This window comes from Lissotriton helveticus, chromosome 4_1 (assembly GCF_964261635.1).
Source record: "Lissotriton helveticus chromosome 4_1, aLisHel1.1, whole genome shotgun sequence".
NCBI lineage: Eukaryota > Metazoa > Chordata > Amphibia > Caudata > Salamandridae > Lissotriton > Lissotriton helveticus.
Genome location: NC_136063.1, coordinates 1,788,239,297 through 1,788,263,315, shown reverse-complemented (window position 1 = coordinate 1,788,263,315; position 24,019 = coordinate 1,788,239,297). Strand labels below are relative to the sequence as shown.

The window sequence follows — 24,019 nt, the reverse complement described above, 5'->3', positions numbered from 1 at the left end:
ACAGCCAACGTTGCACTTCTCTTAGTGTTTCGTTGAGTCTTTGGATGTCTTTAGCAGAGGAGATTTCCAAGTAGATTTGGGTGTCATCAGCATATAAGAGAAAGGGGATGTTAGCTTTACTGAATAAGGTGGCGAGGGGTTCCATGTAAATATAAAAGAGTAGAGGGGAGAGCACTGATCTTTAGGGGACTTCCCTCAAGACTGGCTGAAGGTCGGATTTGAAGCTTCTGATTTTGATTCTCTGGGAGCGGTCGAGTAGGAATGAGGAGACACATTTGAGGACCACCTCGTCTAGACCAGCCCTTTCTTCGAGAGCTTTGAGGAGCAGTTTGTGGTCAACTGTGTCGAATGCTGCCGATAGGTCTAGGAGAATGAGGAGGCAGCATTGGTCTGAGTCCAGTGATGTGTGAATATCATCAATTATGTTGAGGATTGCGGTTTTTGTGCTACATCCTTTCCTGAATCCCGACTGATGGGAGTCGAGGAGGTTGGTATTGTCCAGGTGTTGAGTTAGTTGTTGGAGTACACATCTTTCTAGGATTTTGGAAAGAAGAGGAAGGTTGGAGATGGGTCTGAAGTTGTTTAGGTCATTTATGTCCAGGCCTGGTTTTTTTTAGCAGCGGGGTGACTTGTCAAACTTTCAGACAATCTGGAACGATTCCGTTTTTTAGGGAGCTGTTTATGATCCTACACCAGAGTGGAGGTAGGGAGAGTTTCAATTTTTTGGTCAGTTGAGCAGGGAGAGGGTCTAGCGTGTAAGATGAAGGTTTAGAGGTGGAGATAAGTTTGAGTATCTCTTCCTCTGGAATGGGCTGGAAGAGTGACCAGGATTTAGTATTGGGAGTAGGAGCACAACTAAGCACCCCAGCTGGGCTGCTAAGGGGAGGGTAGGAGCAGTTGATGTCCAGAGAGCCCTCGATCTTGGAGATCTTGTCATTGAAGAAGGTGGCGAAGTTGTCGCACCGTTCTTTGGAAGCCTGCCTCAAGGACGAATCTGGTTTGGAGGTTTGTTGTCTGATGATCTTGAGGAGCTCCTTGGGTCTGTTTTTTGTGTGCAATCCAGTGCAGAGCGGAAATATACAGATTTTTTGTTCTTGATACGACTGTTGTATTTCTTCCTGATAGTTCTGAATTAATCGCGGTGGAAGGTAGTGGGCATGCTCCTCCATCGTCTTTCTGAGGCGCATAATTGTCTCCTTTCGTCATTGATGTCAGAGTCAAAGAGATGGAATGGCTCACTTTTGTTTAAGTTTCAGGGGTGCTAGTTGGTCCAGTAGGGTTACCATATTCATGTTATATAGCGAGGTGAGATCATTTGTGGAGAGATCCTTGCCGCTGGGTAGGAGCAACTTTAGCCTTTCTTCCATGATGTCCAGGGGGATCTGGGTTTGATTTCTGGACCATTTGGAGAGGGGGGTCTTGAATAGGAGGCAACGATATAACTTTTTTGTTGATGTGGAATAAGATCATGTGGTGATCCGTCCAGTCCACTGGAAGAATGTTGTCAATCGTGATTGCGTCTCGATGGCTAATGATGGCATCCAATGTCGCTTCTTTGTTGTGAGTTTCTTCCGAGCAGTGTTGGGAAAGGTTATTGTCACAGAGGAGATTATTGAGAGATTGAATTAGTGTGTTGTTGGCTTCGTTCCTGCGTAGGTTGAGAACACCCAGGATTAGGTAGTTAGTATCTTTGAGAGCACAGTGAGCAATCAAGTCAGATAAGTGTTCCCCAAATGTGGGGCTGTTACCTGGTGGGTGATAAAGCAGGTGACCAACTAATGGGCTGTTATCCTTCCTTTTTATGTTGACAGTGAGACATTCAAAGGAGCTATACTTGCAAGAGTCCATTACAATGATGTCTATGTCCTCCTTACGGATGATGGCAACACCTCCACCTTGTTGGTCTTTTCTATCTTTGTTGATGATGGAGAAGCCTAGGGGCACCAGCATATCGAAACAGGGAGGGGAGATCTCGTTCAGCCATGTCTCCGTGATGAATGCAATATTTAAATCCTGAGGGAGGAAGGCTTCAGCTAGTTCCGTTGCATGCTTGGGGGCTGATCTACAATTAATGAGCATGCAGTTAGTGGATAATTTCTTATTGCTCGGATACTCTCCTGATGGGGCCCTCGGTATTGAGGAAAGGGAGGGTGGGGGTCTTGTGATTTTCGTGGGGTGGTCTCTTCTAAAGCCTGTGATCATTGAATGTTGGAATTCGGGGAAGCTGAGAGAGGAGAGGCATAGGTGGATGCTAGGTCCAATGCTTCTTCAGCGGACATTGCTGCTTTAGTTCTGGACAGTCTTTGTGACTGGATCTCAGCATCCTTACTAGGAGGATTCTATACCCCGGATGCGGGGGCTTTGATTCTTATGAGAGGCTGAACCGGGATCTCAGCATCGCTCCTGGTAGGACTCTGCAGCCGGTTCTTGAGGGCGGATGAGGGCCCGAAATGCGGCTTTAGAAGGATAGAGCCGATCCGAGAAGAGGGCCTGGGTTGGGATTGCTGGGGCTTTTGAGCTTTGTCTAGGTTGGTTAGGATTTCATTAAGGCCCCTGAATAATATTTCTAGTTGACTTTCTAGTAGGGTCAGACGGAGCGCCAAATTCTCCGGGACTGGGGGTGTGCGGTTTTGGGTTGGGACATCTCGCGGGATGGAGAGCAGGGTCGAGTTGTGAGGCCTAATGGTAGGTCGGTCGTCCAGGCTGTCTCTGTTAGCGACATTCGGTGGGGGGTCTAATCGAGGGCTTTGCCTCGGTGAATCTGCAGGTGTGGTAGAGGGGTCAGTAGACTGAGCCCGTGGGAGAGTGGAGTGATGATGACCATTGTGATTTAGTGGTACTTTTAAAAGGGCACACAGTGCAATTAAAATGCACTGCTACAATAAAGCTACCTTTACAAACCTTGTGTTTAGTTGGAACCTGAGAATAAAGTCCTAATGCCAATTGCCAAGAAGGACAATTGGTATTAAGACCATAAATCCAACAAATATGAGGTTCAAACTCATCCATCTTAAGACCTATCATCTCCCAAAGTCCATTACAATCTTCTGAAATTTAGCTAACTCTATAGGTTGTAACAAAAATCAGATAAGCAACATCCTTAACAGGTGTAGTTTTAGTGCTTAAAGAATTGGTACCTAGGCATGAGAAAAAAGAATGACCTTTACAAGCAACCCTTGTTTCTTTACGGCAAATAGTCCTAGGTTTTAAACAAGCAAGTTCCAGTTTGACTCTCTTTTGTTTGGCCCAAGCATTTAAACCCTTTATATTGAGGATAGTTACTCTAAATGAGTTGGACACAGTTATATCTACGTACTATTCTGCCCATTTTTCTCTATTTTTGTTCTCCATACTACCCTTAATATACTGGACCATCCCCCACCCTACATTATGTGACTCATTAATGTGTCTAAAGGTCACACTCTATGGGAAAGTGAAATGCCCTCCACCTCCACCCAATCCAGATATACTATTGTGCATACAAGGAATATGGAAAGTACCGCCACAGACACCTCACTTGTTATGAACATTTTAGACACATCAATAGAGGGTATTTCTAATCAGTATTCCATCTAAACAGTAGTTTTCCAGAATAACGATGTGCACGTTTCCCTTTCAGACAGAAAAAGTCGTAGCTCCTCGGGCCCATTAAAAACTTGATGGAAGCCTTGATAATATACCCTTATAGTCCGCCATAGCAGGCTATAATGTCTATTAAGGGCCCGCTCCAGCGTTAAAGGCTATAGCTGAGGGTGAGTGCCTTTAACAAGGGAGCGGAACTTTAATGGCAGGTATAGCCCAGCTACGAAGGGCTATAGGTCTATTAGAACATTCTGCCATTAGAGGACAGAATGTTCTAACAAATAAAACAAAGGCTTCAGGAGCACGAGTGGGTTGAAATCCCCTCAGGCTCAGAGAGGCCTTTGTTCAAACAACAATGGAATGCTGCTCTGCTAGCCTTTACCGGCCCGTAAAAGCACAGGGCACTCCATTGTATTCAACGGAGCGCTCCACATTCCAATGTCCTAATTAACTTTAAACAATGACATGGCCACAATCATTGCAGGACTAGAACAACTCATTAGCTCCTGTATCACTGCTCTCATCTCTCATTGTCGGGTTGTAGTTTCCAAAGCTGAGTCAAGGTAAACCAAGAATGAAAAATCTTAACTCTCCAACTAACATCAAGATTGTTTCCTTATTTATATAACCTAGAAAGCAAGCTATGATTGTGTGTGGCTCCCCCTCAGCCACTGTGGTTGGGCCCCTATGTGACTGTGCAATGGAAAAAATCAAAATATTTGTTAGCGTGGTCTAAATGTTCCAGTGAGTTCCCCATAATTAGTCACCGCCTTTGATGCCATGAAATCTGCCATGTGCACGACCACTGTGCTCAAGTCACCGAACTTCTCCCAAGAATTGTTGTGCAGACAGATGCTTCAGAGTATGATGTGGGAACAGTACACTCTCAGTTGAACGACGAGGGCTTGGACCAAGCTGTAGCTTTCATCAGTAGAAGGCTACTTCCCAGGGGATATAGGTGGAGTGCAATTGAAAGAGAAGCTTTTGCTGTGGTCTGGGTGCTTAAGAGGCTAAGACCCTACTTGTTTGGTACTCACTTCCGGGTTCAGACGGGCCACAGGCCCTTCAGATGGTTGATGCAATTGAGGGGTGAGAACTCAAATCTATTGAGGTGGTCCATCACTCTACAGGAAATGGACCTTGCGGTGAAACACCGCCTTGATACAGAACACGCCAGTGCTGATGGTCTGTCTAGATTCTTCTGCCTTCATGATGAGAACTCCCAAGAGGGTGGGTAGTTCTCCCCATTTTTCAGCTGGAGGGGACACATGTTAGACTTGGCATCTTTGGCATGGTTTTCCCAGACTTTTTGTCTCTACCTGCTGTATTATGTTTTTATTATTATTCTTTTTATTAAAATTAAAGGCAGGCACATCAACAAGTATGCGAAACATTCATTAAGGTTAGACATAATGGGTAAGAATAAGGCATCAGACATACTTATGATCAGTGGTTTGATTTTAGACCAACCTCCTGTATTTTTGATACTGTGCTGGATTTTTCTTTTGCTGGCTTAGATGCTTTGGGCACTTTGCCACTGCTTATCAGTGTCAAAGTGAAAATGCTCCCTGCGTAAATTGTCATTACAATTGGTTCTCCCCGATTGGCATATATGATTTACTGGTAAGTCCTTAGTAAAGTGCACTGAATGTGCCAGGGCATGTAAATCAAATTCTACTAGTGGGCATGCAGCACTGATTGTGCTACCCACATGAGTAGCCCTGAAAAGGTATCTCAGACCTGCCACTGCAGTGTCTGTGCACATATTGTTACCTGCTATGTCGACCTGGTAAGTGCACCCACTTACCAGGCCTTAACCTTCCCTTTTCTAACATGTAAGGCACCTCTATGGTTGGCACAAGGGATCCCCTGGGCAGGGTGACGTGCATGTGAAAGGTAGGACATGTACTAGTGTGTGTGACATGTCCTGATAGTGAAATACTGCCAATTTTGTTTTGCACTATTGAAAGGCTATCTTGCCCCATGGGATAGATTGGGAAATACTTTGTAACATCTTACAGGTATAACTTTCCATTGTGGCAGATAGAGAAATATGGTTTAGGCTCTCTGAACTCATAATTTAATAACATATTGTTTAGTAAAGATGGTTTTTAAATTGTGTGTTTAAAATGCCACGTTAAGAAAGTGGCATTTTCTTGTTTAACCATTCTGTGTGCCTGTTTGTGCTTTCACTGTCTGGTTTCGGTTTGACAGGGGATGGGGATGTGCATTCATTGTAGACATCATCAGAAAACACAGACTCAGCATAGTATCCTACACTGACGACACCCAGCTCATCCTCTCCCTCACCAAGGAACCCAACATCATCAGGCACACTTTCCAGGAAGGAATGAAGGACGTTGCATCCTGGAGGAGCAGCAGCTACCTGAAACTCAACTCGGATCTACCCCCACTGCATGGGACAACACCTGGTGGCCCCCTGCCCTCAGACACCCTCCCACCGCCATCGACCATGCCCGCAACCTCAGCATCATACTCAACGCCTCTCTCACCATGAACTGACAGATCAAAGTTGTATCCTCCACATACTTCAACACCCTCTGTATACTCTGCAAGACCTTAAAATGGATCCCTTCTGAATCCAGGAAGATCGTCACCCACGCACTCATAATCAGCCGGCTGGACTACGGGAACGCTCTCTATGCTGGAATCAACAAATCTCTCCTTCAGAAATTCCGGACCATCGAGAATGCCACAGCAGACTTGTCCTCGGCATCCCACGACATGACCACAACACCCAGCACCTCCGAGACCTCCACTGGCTTCAAGACCTCCACTGGCTCCACGTTGAAAAAAAGAGTGACCTTCAAGGTGCTCACACGCCTACAAAGCCCTCCACAACACAGGACCCCAATACCTCAACGAAAGAATCTCCTTCTACGCCCTCAAGAGAAACCTCAGCTCCGCCGATCTAGCCATGGCCGCATCTATAGAGCCAGAATGGCTCGATCTCTCAATGTGTCGGTTCTTGCAGCAACGACAAGTGCTGCGTCGGTTCATGTAGCAGGGTGGCAATGCGTGGAGATTCTACACGCACAGCGATGCTGCGTCAGAAAAACAGCCGGAAGAAAAGTGATGCATCCATTTTTTCAGTTCTTTGGGTTTCTTCCAGCTCACAACAGCAGGAACAACCTCCAGGGGCCCAAAACTGGAATAGGCATCTCCTGGCAAGTCAGAACTCTCAGTAATACCATTCAGAGGTGCTGGGGGTGAAGTCTTTATGTTCCTGAGATTTCAGAACAGGATGCCAGCGCACACAGGCCCTTGGAGATCTTCTTCAAGCAGGTTCAAAGCAAAGTTCCAGTCTTTGTCCTTTCCTTGGCAGAAACACGAACTGCAGGCCAAAGCAACACAGCACACAGCAAAAGGGCAGTACTCTTCCTCACAGCTCTCCAGCTCTTCTCCTTGGCAAAGGTTTCTCTTGAGTCCAGAAGTGATCTAAAGTTCTGGGGTTTAAGGTTCACTACTTATGCCCCATTTTGTCTTGTTCTTCTTTGTGCAAGGTCCCCTGAGCCCAGTCCAAACCAGTTCTGCCCTCATTGGTGTAGTATGACCACAGGGGGTGGAGACAGCATTGTGCAAGGGAGACAGGTCCTATTCAGTTGCAAGGAAAACTCCTCCCACTACTCTAAATACTGCCAACGTCTATTCAACTCAGCTCTGAGTCATCCAGGAAAGGCCAGGCACACCTCAACATCCCCAGTGGCTGTCTACAGTGAATGTACATCCTCTGCTCCTGTCACTCCAAAACCAGACAGTCAATCCACAAACAGGCAGAGGCACACAGAATGGTTAAACAAGAAAATGCCTACTTTCTAAAAGTGGCATTTTCAAACACACAATTTAAAAACCATCTTTACTAAAAGACGTGTTAATAAATTCCGAGTTTAGAGAACATAAACTTAATTTCTCTATCTTGTCCCAATTGGAAGTTATACTTGTAAGATGTTACAAAGTATCTCCCATGCTATTGTATGGAACAGATAGCCTTTCAATAGTGAAAAATTAAATTGGCAGTATTTCACTATTAGGATGTATTGCATACACCAGTACATGTCCTACCTTTCACCTACACTTCACCATGCCCATGGGAGTACCTTGGGCCTACTGAAGGGGTGTTTTCCAGGTAAGTAAATGGAAGGTTATGTCATGGATAGTGGATGCACTTGCCAGGTAGATATGGCAAATTACAAATGCGCACAGACACTGCAGTGGTAAGTCTATGATACCTTTTCAGGGCTACTCATGTCGGTAGCACAATCAGTGCTGCAGGCACACTAGTAGAATTTGATTTACAGGCCCTGGCATATTCAGTGCACCTTATTAGGAACTTACCAGTAAATCAAATATGCCAATTAGGGAGAACCCTTGTAATATCAATTTGCACAGGGAGGACTTGCACTTGACACTGATCAGCAGTGGCAGAGCCCAAAGCATCTAAGCCAGCAAAAACAAAATCTAGGACAGCATCAAAAATACAGGAGGAAGAGGCAAAAAGTCAGGGGAAACTATGCCAAAGATGTCAAGTCTAACACGTACTTTGCAGGATTCTCTATATGAATGGGTGAGTTTTGAAGGCAGAACATTTTGAGCCTTTTGAGAATGAAGAAGGGGGAAGCCAACAGGTCCAGTTGGTTATGTCACTGATGATGTCAATAGTAGTGTATTACTGAAGCAGGTATTCAGCTCTGAAGATATTGCTAATGTCTTCCGCATTGCCCCTGCAACCTTAATTGTCAACTGAGTTAATGAGGCTTTGCCAAATCCATCCAAGGTATCTCTCTTAGAGAGCTCGCCGAGGCTGGTACCCCTAATAGACCTTTTTTGCCCTCTAAATTGCTAGTGGTCAAGGGAGGTGGCAGAGGAAGGAAGGTTGACATAGAAACTGACTTCTTGCCTTGCAAGTAGGGTTTCACTAGCCCTAAAAGTTATCAATTTTCAATTTCCTTTCATTACAGAGCACGTCACTGTACCTTATTTTGTCCTTTATATTCAGGTCCAAGAGTCGCCTTCCTAATACCTGTACTGTGTCAAGGAGGAATCATGTCTTAACTGCCTGCAATTGTGTACATACAAAAATTAGTCTCAATAGATTTGTGCCATGCAATCTTACATTTTCTTAAGAGTACGCTAAATATTAGAAGACACTATGAGTGCTTGCTTTTTAATTGCCTGTAAACCATAGATTATGTGATTACCTATTATATTGCTTAAGAATATTATTATTAGTTTCAAACGAATGTTAATGTCTTTGTAATACATATTTTAAAACGCCTATTTTTTTAAAAAAAATGAATATTTTATCATGAGTTCTTTGAATATGTTTTATGCTTTTAAGGAAAATATGCCGAATAAAGTTGAGCTTGACTGCCTGATATTGCCTTAGTTTGCATGGCTGCCACAACTCTTTGTGATTTCATATGTTTGTAAATAAAAACCGGGACCTTTTGGGACAAGCATGTTACTTATCAGTCAGATTAAAATCAATTTAAAAAGAGCATTTTAATATGGGTTTTTCCAATATTTTCTCGTACACCCTTATTTGAATTAACAACACCAACATTTTAAATTGTTATCAGAGTAGAAATGTGAACTGCATTCAAACTCCAGCTGTTTTCAAACGAAGGAAGCTAATATTGAATGAAAATATGCCACTGTGTTTAAATATATTGGGATGCATGTTATGATTATGATTGGAAAGTAGTGATCCTGGGTAAGGGGAGCTTATATGACGTTTTTGGTGACCTTCGGCCAGCATTCGACCTCGTGCCACGTGGGAAGCTCTGGTTGACACTAAAAGATATGGGCTACCCCTTGATTTGTTGTCTCTTATCATCAGGCCGCACGTAAGTAATAAGGCCAGGATTCGCTGGGGCAAACAAGGAGAGGTAACTGAATTTTTCCAGTAGAAAAAGTAGTACGCCAGGGATGCGTTCTGGCCCGACCCTCTTTTCATTGTACATTAACGGGGATAGGGAACTGCATGGAATTAATTAATTCGGATGCACCGGTACTGGCAGGCAAAAAGGTTCCATACTGATGTTTGCGGACGACACGTTGATTCTCTCAAAAACTCCAAGTGGGCTACAGAGGTCCATTTCAATCTTTCAAGAGTTCTGTGCTCAACGGGGAATGGAGGTCAACGTGTCTAAAACAAAACGGATGTCACTTAACCCAAACAGGGCATTTAAAGGAGGCATCAGACTAAATAACATCAAGCTTGACCAGGTTAAGGAGTCCACATATCTGGGGGTCCACATTGAGGAGGGTCTAAGATGGTCACATCAGGTTGATTTAGCATCATTGAAAGAAAGTCAACTGGCAGGGGTATTGCTAAAAGAATATAAAACCTCTTTTACCAAGATAATCAGGCCGCTAAGGAGATATATAGTGCAAAGGGGATCAGTTCTGCCTTATATGGTGCTGAACTTTGGGGTGACAAGAACTTAGCCAAATTAACCATCTCAGAAAAGAAGTTCTTTAGAAATATAGCGAGATTGCCCCAGAGTACCCCAATGGGCCCATTGCTGATTGACCTTGGGCGGAAGCCAATCGCAGAAATGGGAAAATTGCGCCCCTTGTTGTACTTGCGGAGACTATGGAATACCCCAGAGTTAGCAGAGTATGCGGCTGGCTTCTTATATGTAATCAGGGTGGACAGCTCGCGTAAAATAAGATGGCTAAGACAGCTTAGAGCCACATTATTTTGTATGGGCATGGGCTTGCTGTGGGATGACCCAGTGAATGCTATTTTTCCCCCAAAACTGATGCTGAAAGCTAAATCCTCGGAAATGGCACAAACGGATTTGGTGCGGAATTGTGAGTCAACCTCCCTCACTGGCCGTTTCTTATGTGGCAAATCGGTACCTGAGTTAGATCGCTATTGGGACCTTATTACAAAGCCCTTTGGGCGGAAATTATATTTCCAGTTCAGAGTGGGTACATTGCCCATAAGAGCCTTTACTAGCAAATGGTCAGCATCTAGTTATAATTTGTGTTTGGTGTGCCAGTCTGGAAATGAATCCCTATCGCACATACTATTTGAATGTAATGGCTACAGAGCTCCGCGGCGTATCTGGTTGTCCCCAATTTGCAAACTCTTAGGAACAAGAAGGGCGCAGGAGGCAGAAAGAATCCTAAGAAGCGACACATCTGAAGTGATAAATGTTGCCATAGCAACATTTTTGGGGTGGGCATGGGCAATTAGAGCACGGTCCCTAAAGGGGAGAACAGCCTACTAAATATATTAGACTCACAGTATCTCATGTTTGAGTATCGCCTCTCACTAAATTGGATAGTTTGTCTCAATATAACTGTGAAATTCTAATTTACTAATTTTTAGATAAGATTGTATATTGTATATAGTGTTTTAAAAGGTTTTATATTTCTATTTTAATAAGTGCCCATTGATTCTAAATTGCTTTTCTCTTTTTTCTAATGAATTTAACCAGGAAATCATGTGTAATTGTTTTATATGTATATTGTGTGCTTTGATGACCTAATAAGTCGAATAAAGCTTTTTGGAATTGGAATTGGTTCTGATTCCATGCACACCAGTTGCCGCAGAAATGTGACAATCCTCATGTCTTTCATATAGTAAGCAATTTCATTTTGTTAAGCAGAATTATTGTTTTTCCTTGTGCTATATTTTGTATTATGGTGACAACACCTGTTGACCTTTGTTTTTTTATTCAGCCAATTTAGAATTTTTGTGGCAGATTGCTACTCAGAGTTTCACTAAATATCCTATAAAAAAACAAAATGATGGCAACAACCTGTGTGATTCAAACAGAATTGTGTTATGGATGAGTATGTTTGGTTATACATTTCTGTACAATGCTTATAATTATGTTCTGTTACATGCTTTATGCTGGGATTTACACCTTCAAATGTGTCATTTAGCAAAGACTCGTATGTCGGCATTCCTCTAGAGTTATGGCGCTCATTTATAGAGTCAAAAGTTCTTTCTATACCGAAGACGACACAGGAAATGACTAAACAGGATTAAACATCAACAAGTATTCAGTTTTATGTATTGATGTTTTCGGCATGTTTTAGTTGGATAGCTGCTTTATGAAACACATTATTGATTCATTTATCAGCCATGTAACACATTTTGAACTTGGGTTGGTTCCACATGTCTAGATAAATGCTTAAACCCTACAAATTCACACATCTTGCAGTGAAGAATATGCCGCTTGCACCTTTACATTTTGCACCGTATGGCTTGAAATGTGTTTGTTACTTTAAATGTATTATATTATGAAGAAAGAATGAGTTTCAACAAAAAAAATATTTACCATTTTACAAGCTTAAGTCAGAGTATATTTCATTTTCTTTGTTTACCAATTCGGATCAGATATGCCTCATGATCTATCAGTATGCAAATGTTTCGAAAACAATTCCTAAGAACCGGATTACTTTATAAATATCTATATCCACTTTCTCTTTGTTGAAATGCAGAGTTGTGATCTAAAAGTTGAAAATATAAACACAAAATTTGGGATTGGGATGTTTGAAAACTGTCATTGCCATCTTTTGAAAACATAATTCTCCAAGCTTGTATCTATATATTTGTGGGCTCCTTAGAAGAAAGGTGAATCATATGTAAATCAGTTTAATACACTGCCAAAGCTGTCTTCACATGGCGCAAAAAAACAACCTTGGACAGATTTGTGCCTTCTTGGTCTTTGTCAGTGAAATGCAGACCCGGTAGCCAGCAAGCATATAGACTGTATGCCCAGCAAGCACTGAGGTTCTTACTACTTCTAAAGACTACTTATACCTGTGGATATGTTCACAGGTGGAACTGTGACCCAACAGTGCTGTTAAAGATTAAAAAAAAAAAAAGAAACCCCTCTGATACACCCACTCATTTAGGATCTCCAACATTTCCACTCCCTCCACAAATTTCCATTTAAACCTTCCACTGAGAGGTGCTTTCGTTTTTCGGAATGTACTGAGGTAGGAAAGTACTTGCGAATTGCTGCTAGATGCCCAAAAGCTTATTTCATCAACATTTTGAAAGCAACACCTTCAAAAATTACACATGAAAAATGAATGAGCAAAAACTGCTAACAATAATACTGTCACAGCTGTACTGTAGTCAGTGTTGTACAATCTGAGTGTTACTATTGTTTAACGGTACTGCTCTTACAACACGATGCTCTTCCAATGTTTTTTCTTGTTTATATAGCTCACCCTTGACTTTCTTTAGCTCACCCTTGACTTTCTCCTGGTGACCTGCAGACATTGGTGGTCTCTGGAAAAAAAGCAGTGTCTGCTCCCACTGTGTAAGCAGCTAGCCCTGTGGAATAGCATCGTACTTCTACATGTGAGGGCGCGGTAGAGTGTGGCGTCTCTCTACAAAGCAGCAAGCACTACCTGACGGTTTATATAACAATTACTAATAAAAATGCTTGAGGATGTGAGGTTGAGTTGTGCTGTGATGAGTTCGTGTTTTTCCAAGTGTGAGTATCGCTGGTGTTATACTGGATAACTTTGAATATTTGCACCAAATTCCGTTGTACCTAAGGAACCTCAAAGTTTAGTTGCTTCATATGGGAGTAGGCCTACAGCCTAGTACATTGTGGTACCACAGAATACACGGGGTACCTCGATACCAGGTGTTCGTAATAGCAGTTATAATTTGCACATGCCATGTACAGTTATATTAGTCACTGTTCTTGCATTAGGTATATTACAAGGTAATTATGACTAGGGAATTTTGAAAAACCAAGTGAACTCGTGTTTTATGGTTATTTTCGAAAACGTACTGCCTTTGACAAAACGTTATTTATTTGATATCAAGTTAACGTTTTCCAAACAAACTGGCAAACTGCTTGCTGGGAGAGATTTTAAACCACTGACAAGTAGGGTGTAAGCTTCGTAACTAGAGAGCGATCTTCACATTGTTAAGGCCCTCACCTGACTCGGATATTCAGAAAACGCTGAGCAAAGTAAGTCGGACGCGAATCAGCTGGTGGCAGAGTATAAATAAAATCCGTCGAATGCTTTAAAATGCTCCAATCACTATATTATTTATCAGCCGCACTCTGCTTCTATCAGCATGTAGATACAGGAATCCGCGCGTTGTAAACATGCCTCTTAGCCACGAGGGCTGTTAATTATACATCGCAGGCACTTTCGACGCACAATGGCGCTGCTTGGCCGAGACATCTGAAGGGAATATGTTTAATGCCCGCCTTATTGGGCCAATCTGTGATAAATAACGCGAGAAGCGGGGACGGGGCGCAACGCGCGCAGGCTGCGAGGAGGCCGGTTACTGTCATGAACAAGCATTTGCAATGCAATAGGTCTCGCATTTGCGAGTTTGAGCTATTTTTATTGTAATTGACAATGCCTTTTATTTATGAAACATAAATAAAAGCCAGTGTCATTTACAATGCCAATAGGTCAAACTTGCGTAAATGCGAGACCTATTGCATTGCAAATGCTTGTTTAAACAGGTCTTTGCATTGTTCATTAAGAAAAGCCCGGTTGCCAGTCCGGCCCTGAATGTGATGATCATCTTCAGCTGAAGGTCTGTCTGAACAGCACGTGCTCCAGGAGCCTTTGCAAGAGGCCATGGTTAGGATCCCTGGCTCATGGAGCTCAGATACCCTCCTGCCAGGCTTCTGCAGCATTTGTTTTGGATGGCAGATCATGAGTACTTTGCTGACCATGTAACTCTGGTCAATAGTGTGGTCAAGCTCCTGGGGATGCAAAGGCCTGTGTTCCACCGGGCCGTATGCACTGCACAGAGAACTGTGAATGGAATTCTCCATTTAAGTGGAAGAAAATTGAGAACTAGCAAGGTGGGTCTCATATGCACAACCGGATCATTTCATTTCACATTTGCAGCAGCATGTCTATGAGTTTTATGGGCTGGCCGATGTGGATAGTAATGGAATAATGAAGACGACTATGAACATACTTCTAGCCATTTCCATCTGGTAGTTGGTTGCAGGAGTTACAAGAACTTGCAGAGCTGGAGAGTTGAAAGCTAGCATCCTTGAGCACTTTATCTGTTTGCAGCATAAATGTGATTACAGAGTCTAAAGTAATGCTTGGATTCTTTGCCTTCTTTGCTGGGACAGGATTAAGGGTAATGGAAATGGGATGGATTCTCCTTAGTACCGCCTAGAAGCATGATCTCAGTTTTGTCACCATTCAAGCAGAAATGACTGTCCTTCATCCAGAAGTGGAGATTGTGGACACATTGTTTGGGATTCGGACAATATTATGGATTTAGGGTTTTAGTCTAAAACATTTAGATTAAAATTTGCTAGCATGGATTAAAAGGGTTAGATTTACAAAATGAGTAAACTTTTATAATAAATTCCAGGTTTACCAATAAGGTGTTAAATATAGGTTTAGGGAATTGAGTCGCACAAGTTTTGGTTTAGGGAGTAACCTTAACCTAGATGTTTAAGTAGTGACAAATGGTTTAGATTTAGACACAGCTGCTGTGAATGGGGCTGAGGAATTTAAATGTGGGTTTATGGAAATAGGCTTAGATTCATGAGGTTAAACCAAGTATAAAGAGTTTAAGGTTTAGGAGCCTGGTATTAACCTAGAGGTTTAGAAATATGTAGGTGGATTGCCTTAGGTATCAGATTTAGAGGTTTAGGCTGATCAGTCTCAGACTTGCTGTTTATGTTTAAAATTCAGTGCTTAGGTTCGAGTGTTTAGGCATCTTTTTTAGGCCTATCCTATATGTATGAATGTAGGAGTTTGTGCTTGGACGTGTATCCTAAGGTTTACTCTGTGATACTTAGCATTCATTTTGGAGTTGTAGCACTTAGAGACTAAGATTGCATTTAGAATTAGAGACTTTGTTTTAGGTTAAGGGTCACAGCTGGTTACATTTTGATGTTTAGAGACATGAAAAAAATTCTTTGGTTTAGGTTCATTGGGGTTTAGCCTTAGCAATTAGGATTACTATTCGGATTAGGCAGGGGCATTTGGAGTTAAACGTAGCTTTAGAACTTTAAGTCAGACAGACACTTGAGTTAAACTTGCATGCTGGGGATGGAAGTTGTGTCTGTTCAGTTTTAGGAAGAACAAGTACAAGTCTATGGGGACGAGGTCCTTGTAAATGATTATTCCGGGCAAGGACAGACTTTTCAGGCGCTACACGCTGTACTCCTTCCCTCAAGGCGCTGTTAATCTGGATCGGCGCTCCTCTCATATTTTGGGTCAGGGCATTTCAAGCCAAGATAAATTTCCACTTCTCTGTCACCCATAGACTTGAACACTTTACTAGCGTCTGGTGACGAGTCGCTTTTTTTTGTTGACCTTCATATAAAAACACTCATACGGCAAGCGGCAAACCCAAAGTGTAACAGTAAAAAGCTACGCCAGGTTCTTCGTTTTCAATCAGCAGCCACCGCAGTGACACGGTCCGCAGACACCGCTCCCGTCACAAGGATACCTCACTTTTCACCATCACCACTGTCAAACACCACCATCCAAGCAAAGCATTTGGACCGGACCCGGGTCCGCAAACACCTGTGCGTCCAAGTCCAATGTGTAGTAGTCACTACTCTCAAGACTACACTCACACTCCGCTTGCTCTCGGACCCTACGCAACCCCTGGTGCGCATCCTGCATGCTACCGGGGTCAGGTCTGCAATCCCTTATGCCCGTCCTGCGTGAGCTGCAGCCACCCCATGACCAAAGGCCAACTCAATGGCGACGAGTCACGTCTGCCCTCCTCATACTCCACCCTACCGAAGCCCTCCTACCCTCAGATGCCTGCGCAATCCAACGACTGCCTAGGACCTACGAGCCCCCAACCCACACAATCACTGTGGGACTCAACACCGAGGCCGGGGCACATACCGCAAGGATGCCACACCGGCAGGCGAGCATGAACCCAGCCCCAGGCATCGGGCTGCCAGCTGGGCCCAAGATCTACACCTCCAAACAGTCGTGTGCATAAAACAACACACTACACACGTAAATGAAGACACGTGACATACAACGCCACCTAACATCAGGCCCAATAAGCCCCCTGTCCGCGAATCCCAGAACCATGTATCAATGTTTAAATTACAAAGAGAATGCTGCGCGGCAAACAATACAGACTGCCAACAAACAGCAGCAAAACACCAGACTAGCAGCAGGCGAGTGCCATACAACTACCAAATCTTTCTGCTCATCATCACGCACAACACAAAAACATGCCCTAAATAGCCAAACAATAAACACATACACTTCCAAAAAGCACATACTCCATAGTATAGCGCTATCTGTCCTCCAAAGGATCGTCTGCGCCTTCTGAGGTCATGAAGCGCTCTAATGGCTAAATGCAACTTCGATGCAAGCAAGGGCGCAATATAACTTAACAAGACCGTGGAGCTGAAATTGCATAAGCCCTTGAGCAAACACATCCTTTGTAGTCAAGACACTCCTTTCATCCGACGTGATTTTTCGCACTGGGGAATCACTTTCAGGTGTTGGCACAGGAAGGTATTTTTACGGTACGTGTGGCATTTCTTTGCTAGACAAAAATTAGCAAAAGCAGGTTCTAAGGTTATGAAAACATTTCTCTTGCCTAATCTCAAAGTGAGAAATATTTTGGCAGCCAAGTCACTCATAAAGCTGTGCTGTCACCTTGTATCGTGTTCTTGAAAGAATTACCACTTGACATCTCGCAGCACAATTTCCCCCCCTTCAACTTACTTAAGTGGGTGGTATTAACCTGTAATCTTCCCAAAAGAATTTTGACACGATGTATCCGTATTTCAGCAACCTGCCTTCTCAGAAGAGGGAGCGGCTGAAATACATTTCGCTGACATTCTGTGTACACACACACACACACACACACACACAAAACATGCACACACTGGGTGTGATCTTATGCAAACCACGGTGAAACATCTTGCTAAGTTTAAATGAGTGACACTTCTCAAAGTTTGGGCAACTTGACTATGGGACGACTGACAACTGTACGCTGCTCGGGTGGTCCTGTTTGCTGAAATCCGTTTTGAGTTATATCTTTACATCGAATAAGAGGCCTTGTGCCAAACAGCACCTACTAGATATAGCTGGCTCACGCGGGTCCTGCACGATCATGCACTTACCTCTGCCTCGCTATGCCACTGCCCTGAGAGAATTAACCTGGGACCCCATGTCCAGTGGTAATGAGAGTCTGCCTCCTGCGAGAGGCTGGGCGCGGGTTCTATCGTGTCCTTCTTCCACGCCTTCATATGTAAATAGAAGTGCAGGTACTCCATATGGTACATTTTTGCATACCCCCTCAGTTCGAACTGGGCTATCAGGCAGGTCCCGAAGGGCTGGTTTGACAGATTGCGGTGTGGGACAGTTTTATGGCCAAGCGGGTCGGGTTGAACTGTTCATTTCCCTGATATTACTCCTTATTCGCTAATAAGGACCTTTGTTATTTTGGTGTCTGGGCCTAATTTTTGTCCCAGTCCGACCCTGCTGATCCGTGCTGGTACACTCCCATTAATTGTATTGCAGCAGTGCTGAGAAGTGCAGGCACTCAGTACGGACAGCACCTGCCCTTTAAATAAAGTTCTAGGCTTCCTCCTCATAGAATACATAGGTGGGGAATCGTTGTTCAACTGTCGGAAGTCAGCTTTCGCCTCACAAATGTGTTCCTTTCCTGTGTCAGCACCGTTCCAGTGAAAGTGCTGCAGCCCTGCTGCACGGCCTGTATCAAAGTGCGGCTACCCATGTGTCTGACAGAAGCAACCCGTCGAAAGCGCCGTTTTGTTCTTCATGGAATGCAAATGTTCACAGATGAAAGTTACAGGCTTCTGGAAATGTCTTGAAAAATCTCAGTTTGGTACAAAACCTAAAATCCAATGAAAACAAGCAGCAGCACATTGGCTGGACACAGGGTTGTAGCAAGGGGGCTGTGGGTTCCTAATTCAAGGGAATCATACTCTTGTTTGATAGGGAAAAAAGCTATAACGGGGTGTAGTGATCTACTCAGAACCCTGATTCTAGTGTCACTGTACCTGCTGCACTATTCACAAATACACTCTCTAGGTAGACAGCGGTATCCACAGCTGAGTAAAAACACCTGGACCGGCAGAAAGCATCTTAAAGGCGCGCGCACTAAACGCCCTGGCACTGGATCCGGTGAGAGTGCACGTGAAGGGTCGGGTGGAGTACGTCCCCTCTATAGTGCAGTGAACACACGAGCAGTGCACGTGCAAATCAAAGACAACTCGAATGCTAACATAAGGTGCCAGAGAACTGTGAACTTGATTAAGGGGCCCCACACCATTATGCGTTAGGCCACTGGTGCCAGGGAAAGCAGTTTTCACCATAAAAACAGCACAATGAATATCTGCCAGACAGGCGTACATCAGGCTCTGTTATGACTGGGTGGATACCGTCAAACAGTGTGACAGGAGCAGTCACTATTTCTAATTCAGAGCTGACGAATTCCGAAGCCTGCCCCAGTGTCTACCCACTGTAGGCGCGGGTGATACCCTCTGTGTCTATCGATTGCTCGCCTACCTGCAGTACAGACACCGAACCCCGCCGAAACAGAAGTGATGGATCAACAGAACATACAGATAGCCACCGGGCAGCGCAGCGGGTAAAGCGCCTGCGGTGTATAGTCTGCAGCTTCCAATGATACTTGTAGAGTTGACTGTATTTCATCCATCGAGGCTCGCCGCTGAGTGCACTGTGATAGTAATATAACTTTATAGCGAAGGGCTGAGAGAGTGATTCTTTCGTGGTGGGCGCTACACATGTATCTACGAATCTCACTCAGTGTCTGTGACTCTGATTCCAAATTAACACAAGGCAACGTCTGAAGAAGCAGCTGAATACCGAGATGTAGAACTGGAGTCTTACTGAGGTGTGCCCCCATCTTCACAAGCCCAACCTCGGTCTCAGAATTTTTTTCTTTTAAACACACCTCACACTGTCACTGCTTATCTCAACTCACTTACGACACTATTACTTGTATTATTTAACATCTGTGCATAACTCAATAGGATCAAAACTCATTTGGGGGCTTTGTGAGTAACTCAGCATCGAAGACTCAGAACTACGAATTATTGTGCAAAACTAGAAAATCGTAACCAAGACAGCGCTTGAAGATTAGTCCGAGATTTTACAACGGAGCCATATCCAATCAAAATACCAGTAAAGAGAACAGATAAGTTGTCGAGCTTTGTTGAAGTAGTATACGATATCATACCATCTATTTTCTTCATATACAGCCTCCCACACCTCCGCCGTTAACAGGCACCCTGCTTTCAAACCCCACTCACACAAACAGGAGTCGTTGTCACCGATCGAAACCTCGAACACGGACTCTCAATACTGTGCGAATAGACCGAGCCCGCCCATATGCCACATCAATTGGTTTCGCTCTTGGAACAACTCTCTGATTGGTAGGTGGCCATGCTCATCATATGCGTTAATCGAGTGTTTCCGCTCAGTTTACACACCCAACAGGGAAATGTAGTTTCTTGCTTTGAGCAAGCACTCGTGCCGGGCGGGGCGCAGGAACCTTACCAATAGTAAACAAGCAAAACAAGTGACGTCAGGCGGGCGCGTGCACTTCCGCGCAGGCGCAGAGTGTTCTTGGTCGCTTCTCCGGCACCCGCCCGCCCATCCATCGGGAGCCCGACAGAAGGAGCCCACATGAAAACAGGACAAGAAAAGAGCCTGGTGAGGTAAGGGGGGAGGGGAGCGTGTGTGTATGCAGTGTGTGTGTGTGTATGCGACGGCGGTGGTGGGTTCTCTGTATGCGTGCGTGTGTGTATGTGCGCTCGTGTGTGTGTCTCTGGTGAGGTAAGGGGGGAGCGTGTGTGTATGCAGTGTGTGTATGCAGTGTGTGTATGCAGTGTGTATGCGACGGCAGGGGTGGGTTCTCTGTATGTATGGGTGCGTGCATGGGTGCTCGTGTGTGTGTGTGTGTGTCTCTGGGTATGCGCATGCGTGTTGGTGCTTCCGAGGCAGGAGAGGGGCACGGCGCCGTGCGCGCCCACGAGGTGCAATCTGCGCTCGTGCACCCTCTTGTCCTCATTCCCAGAAACGGGTGACTATAGATGTCTTCGCAGACTAAGCAATGCTTCGCATTGCTTACGTCTAGCTCGACCTAAAAATGAACACGTAATTGGAACGCCTTTCTTTTCACGGAGTCTGGCAGCGGCTGGCAGGGTTCCTGGGAATTAGCGCGGCAGGTACATACCACAACTCCGAACTGCTCAGGCTCACACAGGTCTTCGTACTCCTCCTTCAGCTGCGCCAGGGAGCTCAGCTCCTTCTGCTCCGGCAAGTTCTTCACTAGGTTCTGAAACAAAAAGGAAAGACTTTATTTAAGATTGCACTTTCCGGTACAGGTGCACAATATGAAAGACGTAAGGGAAGGGTTCATTAATGCCTGTTGTTTCATCTACAGTTCTTAAGTAAGTTGCAGAGTCTCGCGAGATTTGCATATTGTAAGTCAACTAAAACATGGTAGTAGTATCAATCTTTATTTCGGTTAATTACTACAATATAAAATAAATCAATCAAATATTTAAATAATTCTTAGCAGAAAGATTGATTAAAAAAAAAATAAGGTATAACCTTCACAGTGTAATTTGGTAAAATCCCCAAAACTGAGTTTTAAATATAAAATAAGACTAAGGTACGTACTTTAAAATGGAGTTCATCTATTTCAATAGAGTAGCTAGTAGGACCAGATGACGCAAGTGCTATCGGTATATTTGCTAAAGTGCGCACAATGGCTTGCTTTGTTATTATAAATATAAATCAGCCCAATCATAGTATCCATCTACTTTCCTGTGAAACATTCAGGCCAGACTTCAATACAGCATGCTCTTTAGCGAACGTTCTACTGGACTCTATGTAAGTATTTTGCCACACTACATACAGTGCCTGTCGGACCACAATAAGCTTAGTGCCACAACGTACTTAGGGCCTCATTATGATGCTGGTCAGACCAGCTTCTGTTCCCCACCGTGGTCTCATCGAAGGCTGTTATTCCGACTAACAGATTACGATGCATGCATCGTGTACTTCGACTGACCGCTGAAAGACCACCAACTCCGACAGCCTCTCTCTGACCACAGAGATGCCTCGACTGGCTGCCTTGTGTCATCAGAAACTAAGGATTCAGGGTGCATAATCACCAAAATCTGCTTCTCTCCAGCAGTCTTCTCCGTGATTCCCTTCCAGGTCCTCCCAACAGCTGGACAGTTTAACCCCAATGACTCTAGTTGTGTGGGCGCCCGTTATCCAGGTAAGTCCTTCTGCGATATGTATCCCCATTAAATGGACTGTGTACATTCCGACACACTACAATGGTGCACATGGTGCACAAGGCATATGCCCACATATGTCATGCATAGGTGTACAATTCACACGTTTAATGTGAGATTTGTATGCATTTGCAGTGACATATTCAGGGATATGTGCTCAGCCGTAGCTGCAACCGCCGCATTAGAAGTGGTTGCATCGTAATACGAGGGGACCTTTCCGGCCTTAGCAGTTGAAAAAGGCTCACAAAAATGGCGCTCAGACGGTCGGTCTGACCAGCATCGTAATGACCCACAGAGTTACTCTTATCAACCAGCAGATCAGGATTATCCACTTTCTCCTAGGGATTTTGTATGCTGTAGAGAAAAACATAGTGTAAATCTCACACTGAAGAGAACAATGCACCGACAGACATAATAAGTGGTTCCTTACTTTTTTAGCTTCTTGGCACACTGGAGACAAGCGGTAGCATTTCAGTATGTATTCACCAAATAAATGGTCAAATGCCTTGTGCTATTTGCATGAGCATTTCAGATAGTTATATTAACATATTTTGCGTTATTAAACATTTGGGGTAGGACAAAACATTGCAACAGAAGAGTAAAACCGCTTCAAAAACGAATTCAATCGGTCATAAATATCAAATTTGTTTCTATGGTATAAGACAAAGCACTTGGGAATGTAGCTACAAACATGTTTTTTTCTCTAGTCGATTCAGGTTTATTTCTTATAGGGTTACTGGAAATTCATAGGTGAATACTAGGAACACTCTATGTAATGATTCATACTCAACAGTTAAATGAAAGTACAAATGCATGTTCTACTGGAATTTGTATACAGCAGCAAGATTTAAAATCAACCACCAGCAAATTCAGAAGTCAAAAAGTTAAGAACCACTGTGCTACTGGACCAAGGGATTATGTGTGATATGCATGATCCTACCTATGCAGAAATGAAGTACCTTATCCATTAGATGTCTCTGGTGCACATTACATCATGTTCTGTTTCACAACAAGAGGGAATGAGGCCAGGAGGCTGCAGCTAACAGGAGTCTACACAGAGCGGTCTTTCAACAAACATATTCAAGCATGTGCAAGCTTTCCTTCGTTATACATCTGTTGGATGCCTACAGGCTGGCAGCCATCAATACATCATAAGTGGGATAACCGTAGGGACCACTTAGGAAAGTCATAAAATATGACTCCAAGTAGTGTGACCTACTTTTGCTTGCATTTCTTGTTATATGGGGATAGTTCAGCCAAAAGCTTTTTATTTATAGCATACTGAGCCACAGTGTTTGCCAAAATTCACTGGCACACACTGATATAACGTTAATTGGCTCCATCTAGAGAAAATAAAAACAAAGCGTTGGCTTCTTCTCCAAACCTCTATAAGCGAATACTAATAAAAAATAACTGACAAGGTACACGCCTCAAACACTCACTGTTGGTAATATCTTAATGATTTTTCTTTAAATGTTGCTACTATTGGGAGGTATAACTCGGGTTGATGTTAAAACATAGTTGTACATTTACTCCTGCAGTCTTGGGCTGAAGTTTGGAGAAATTGTTTGAGAACCTATAATAAGCGGTTTACTGAGATAGTGCTTTACCGTACACTTCTGGTAAAAACAGGACATAATAGGTGCTATTATTAGGCAATGCAATGGCTCTTACATTACCAACCTCAGAAGTATGGACATCTGAGTAGGGCTTGCTGAGATTCAACTTTGTGACAATCACAAGTGCAGTCATTCAACTTACTGAGCTATCGTGCTGACTTTTAAAATATGGAATTCAGACAGGATTCCAGGGGACATATTATTGGAATGTGCTTTCCCGATTTAGCTTTATATTTCACAGTAAAATTTGCTCATTTTGCATAGCCAATCTGAAAACACGCCTAGCTGAGTAAAAATGCCTTGCATTTTCCCAGCGCCTCCTGCACAGTAAATCTTTAGGCTCAGCCGAGAGCCAAGTTTGGCTTGTGGAGTTTTAGCTCACCTTTCTTATAAATTTCAGAATGTAGGTGTTGTGCAGGCCTCGGTTATAGTACAATACATTACTTTCTTCCTCTGTACTAAAAGATCTTCACAACATATATAAAGAAGCTTTCTTTAACACCCCCTCCTAAGCCTAGTATCTATAAT

At 43.7% G+C, this 24,019-nt stretch overlaps 1 protein-coding gene across 2 annotated transcripts in view; it reads right to left on the bottom strand.

The window, feature by feature from the left end:
• Nucleotides 1-24,019, bottom strand: part of DIAPH2 (diaphanous related formin 2) — a 4,230,744-nt gene that overhangs the window by 1,858,401 nt on the left and 2,348,324 nt on the right. For both annotated transcript variants that reach the window (XM_078688424.1, XM_078688425.1), the window contains one exon: nt 20,798-20,899. In XM_078688424.1, coding sequence (XP_078544550.1) covers nt 20,798-20,899 — 102 coding nt within the window. The remainder of the gene's footprint in view (nt 1-20,797; nt 20,900-24,019) is intronic.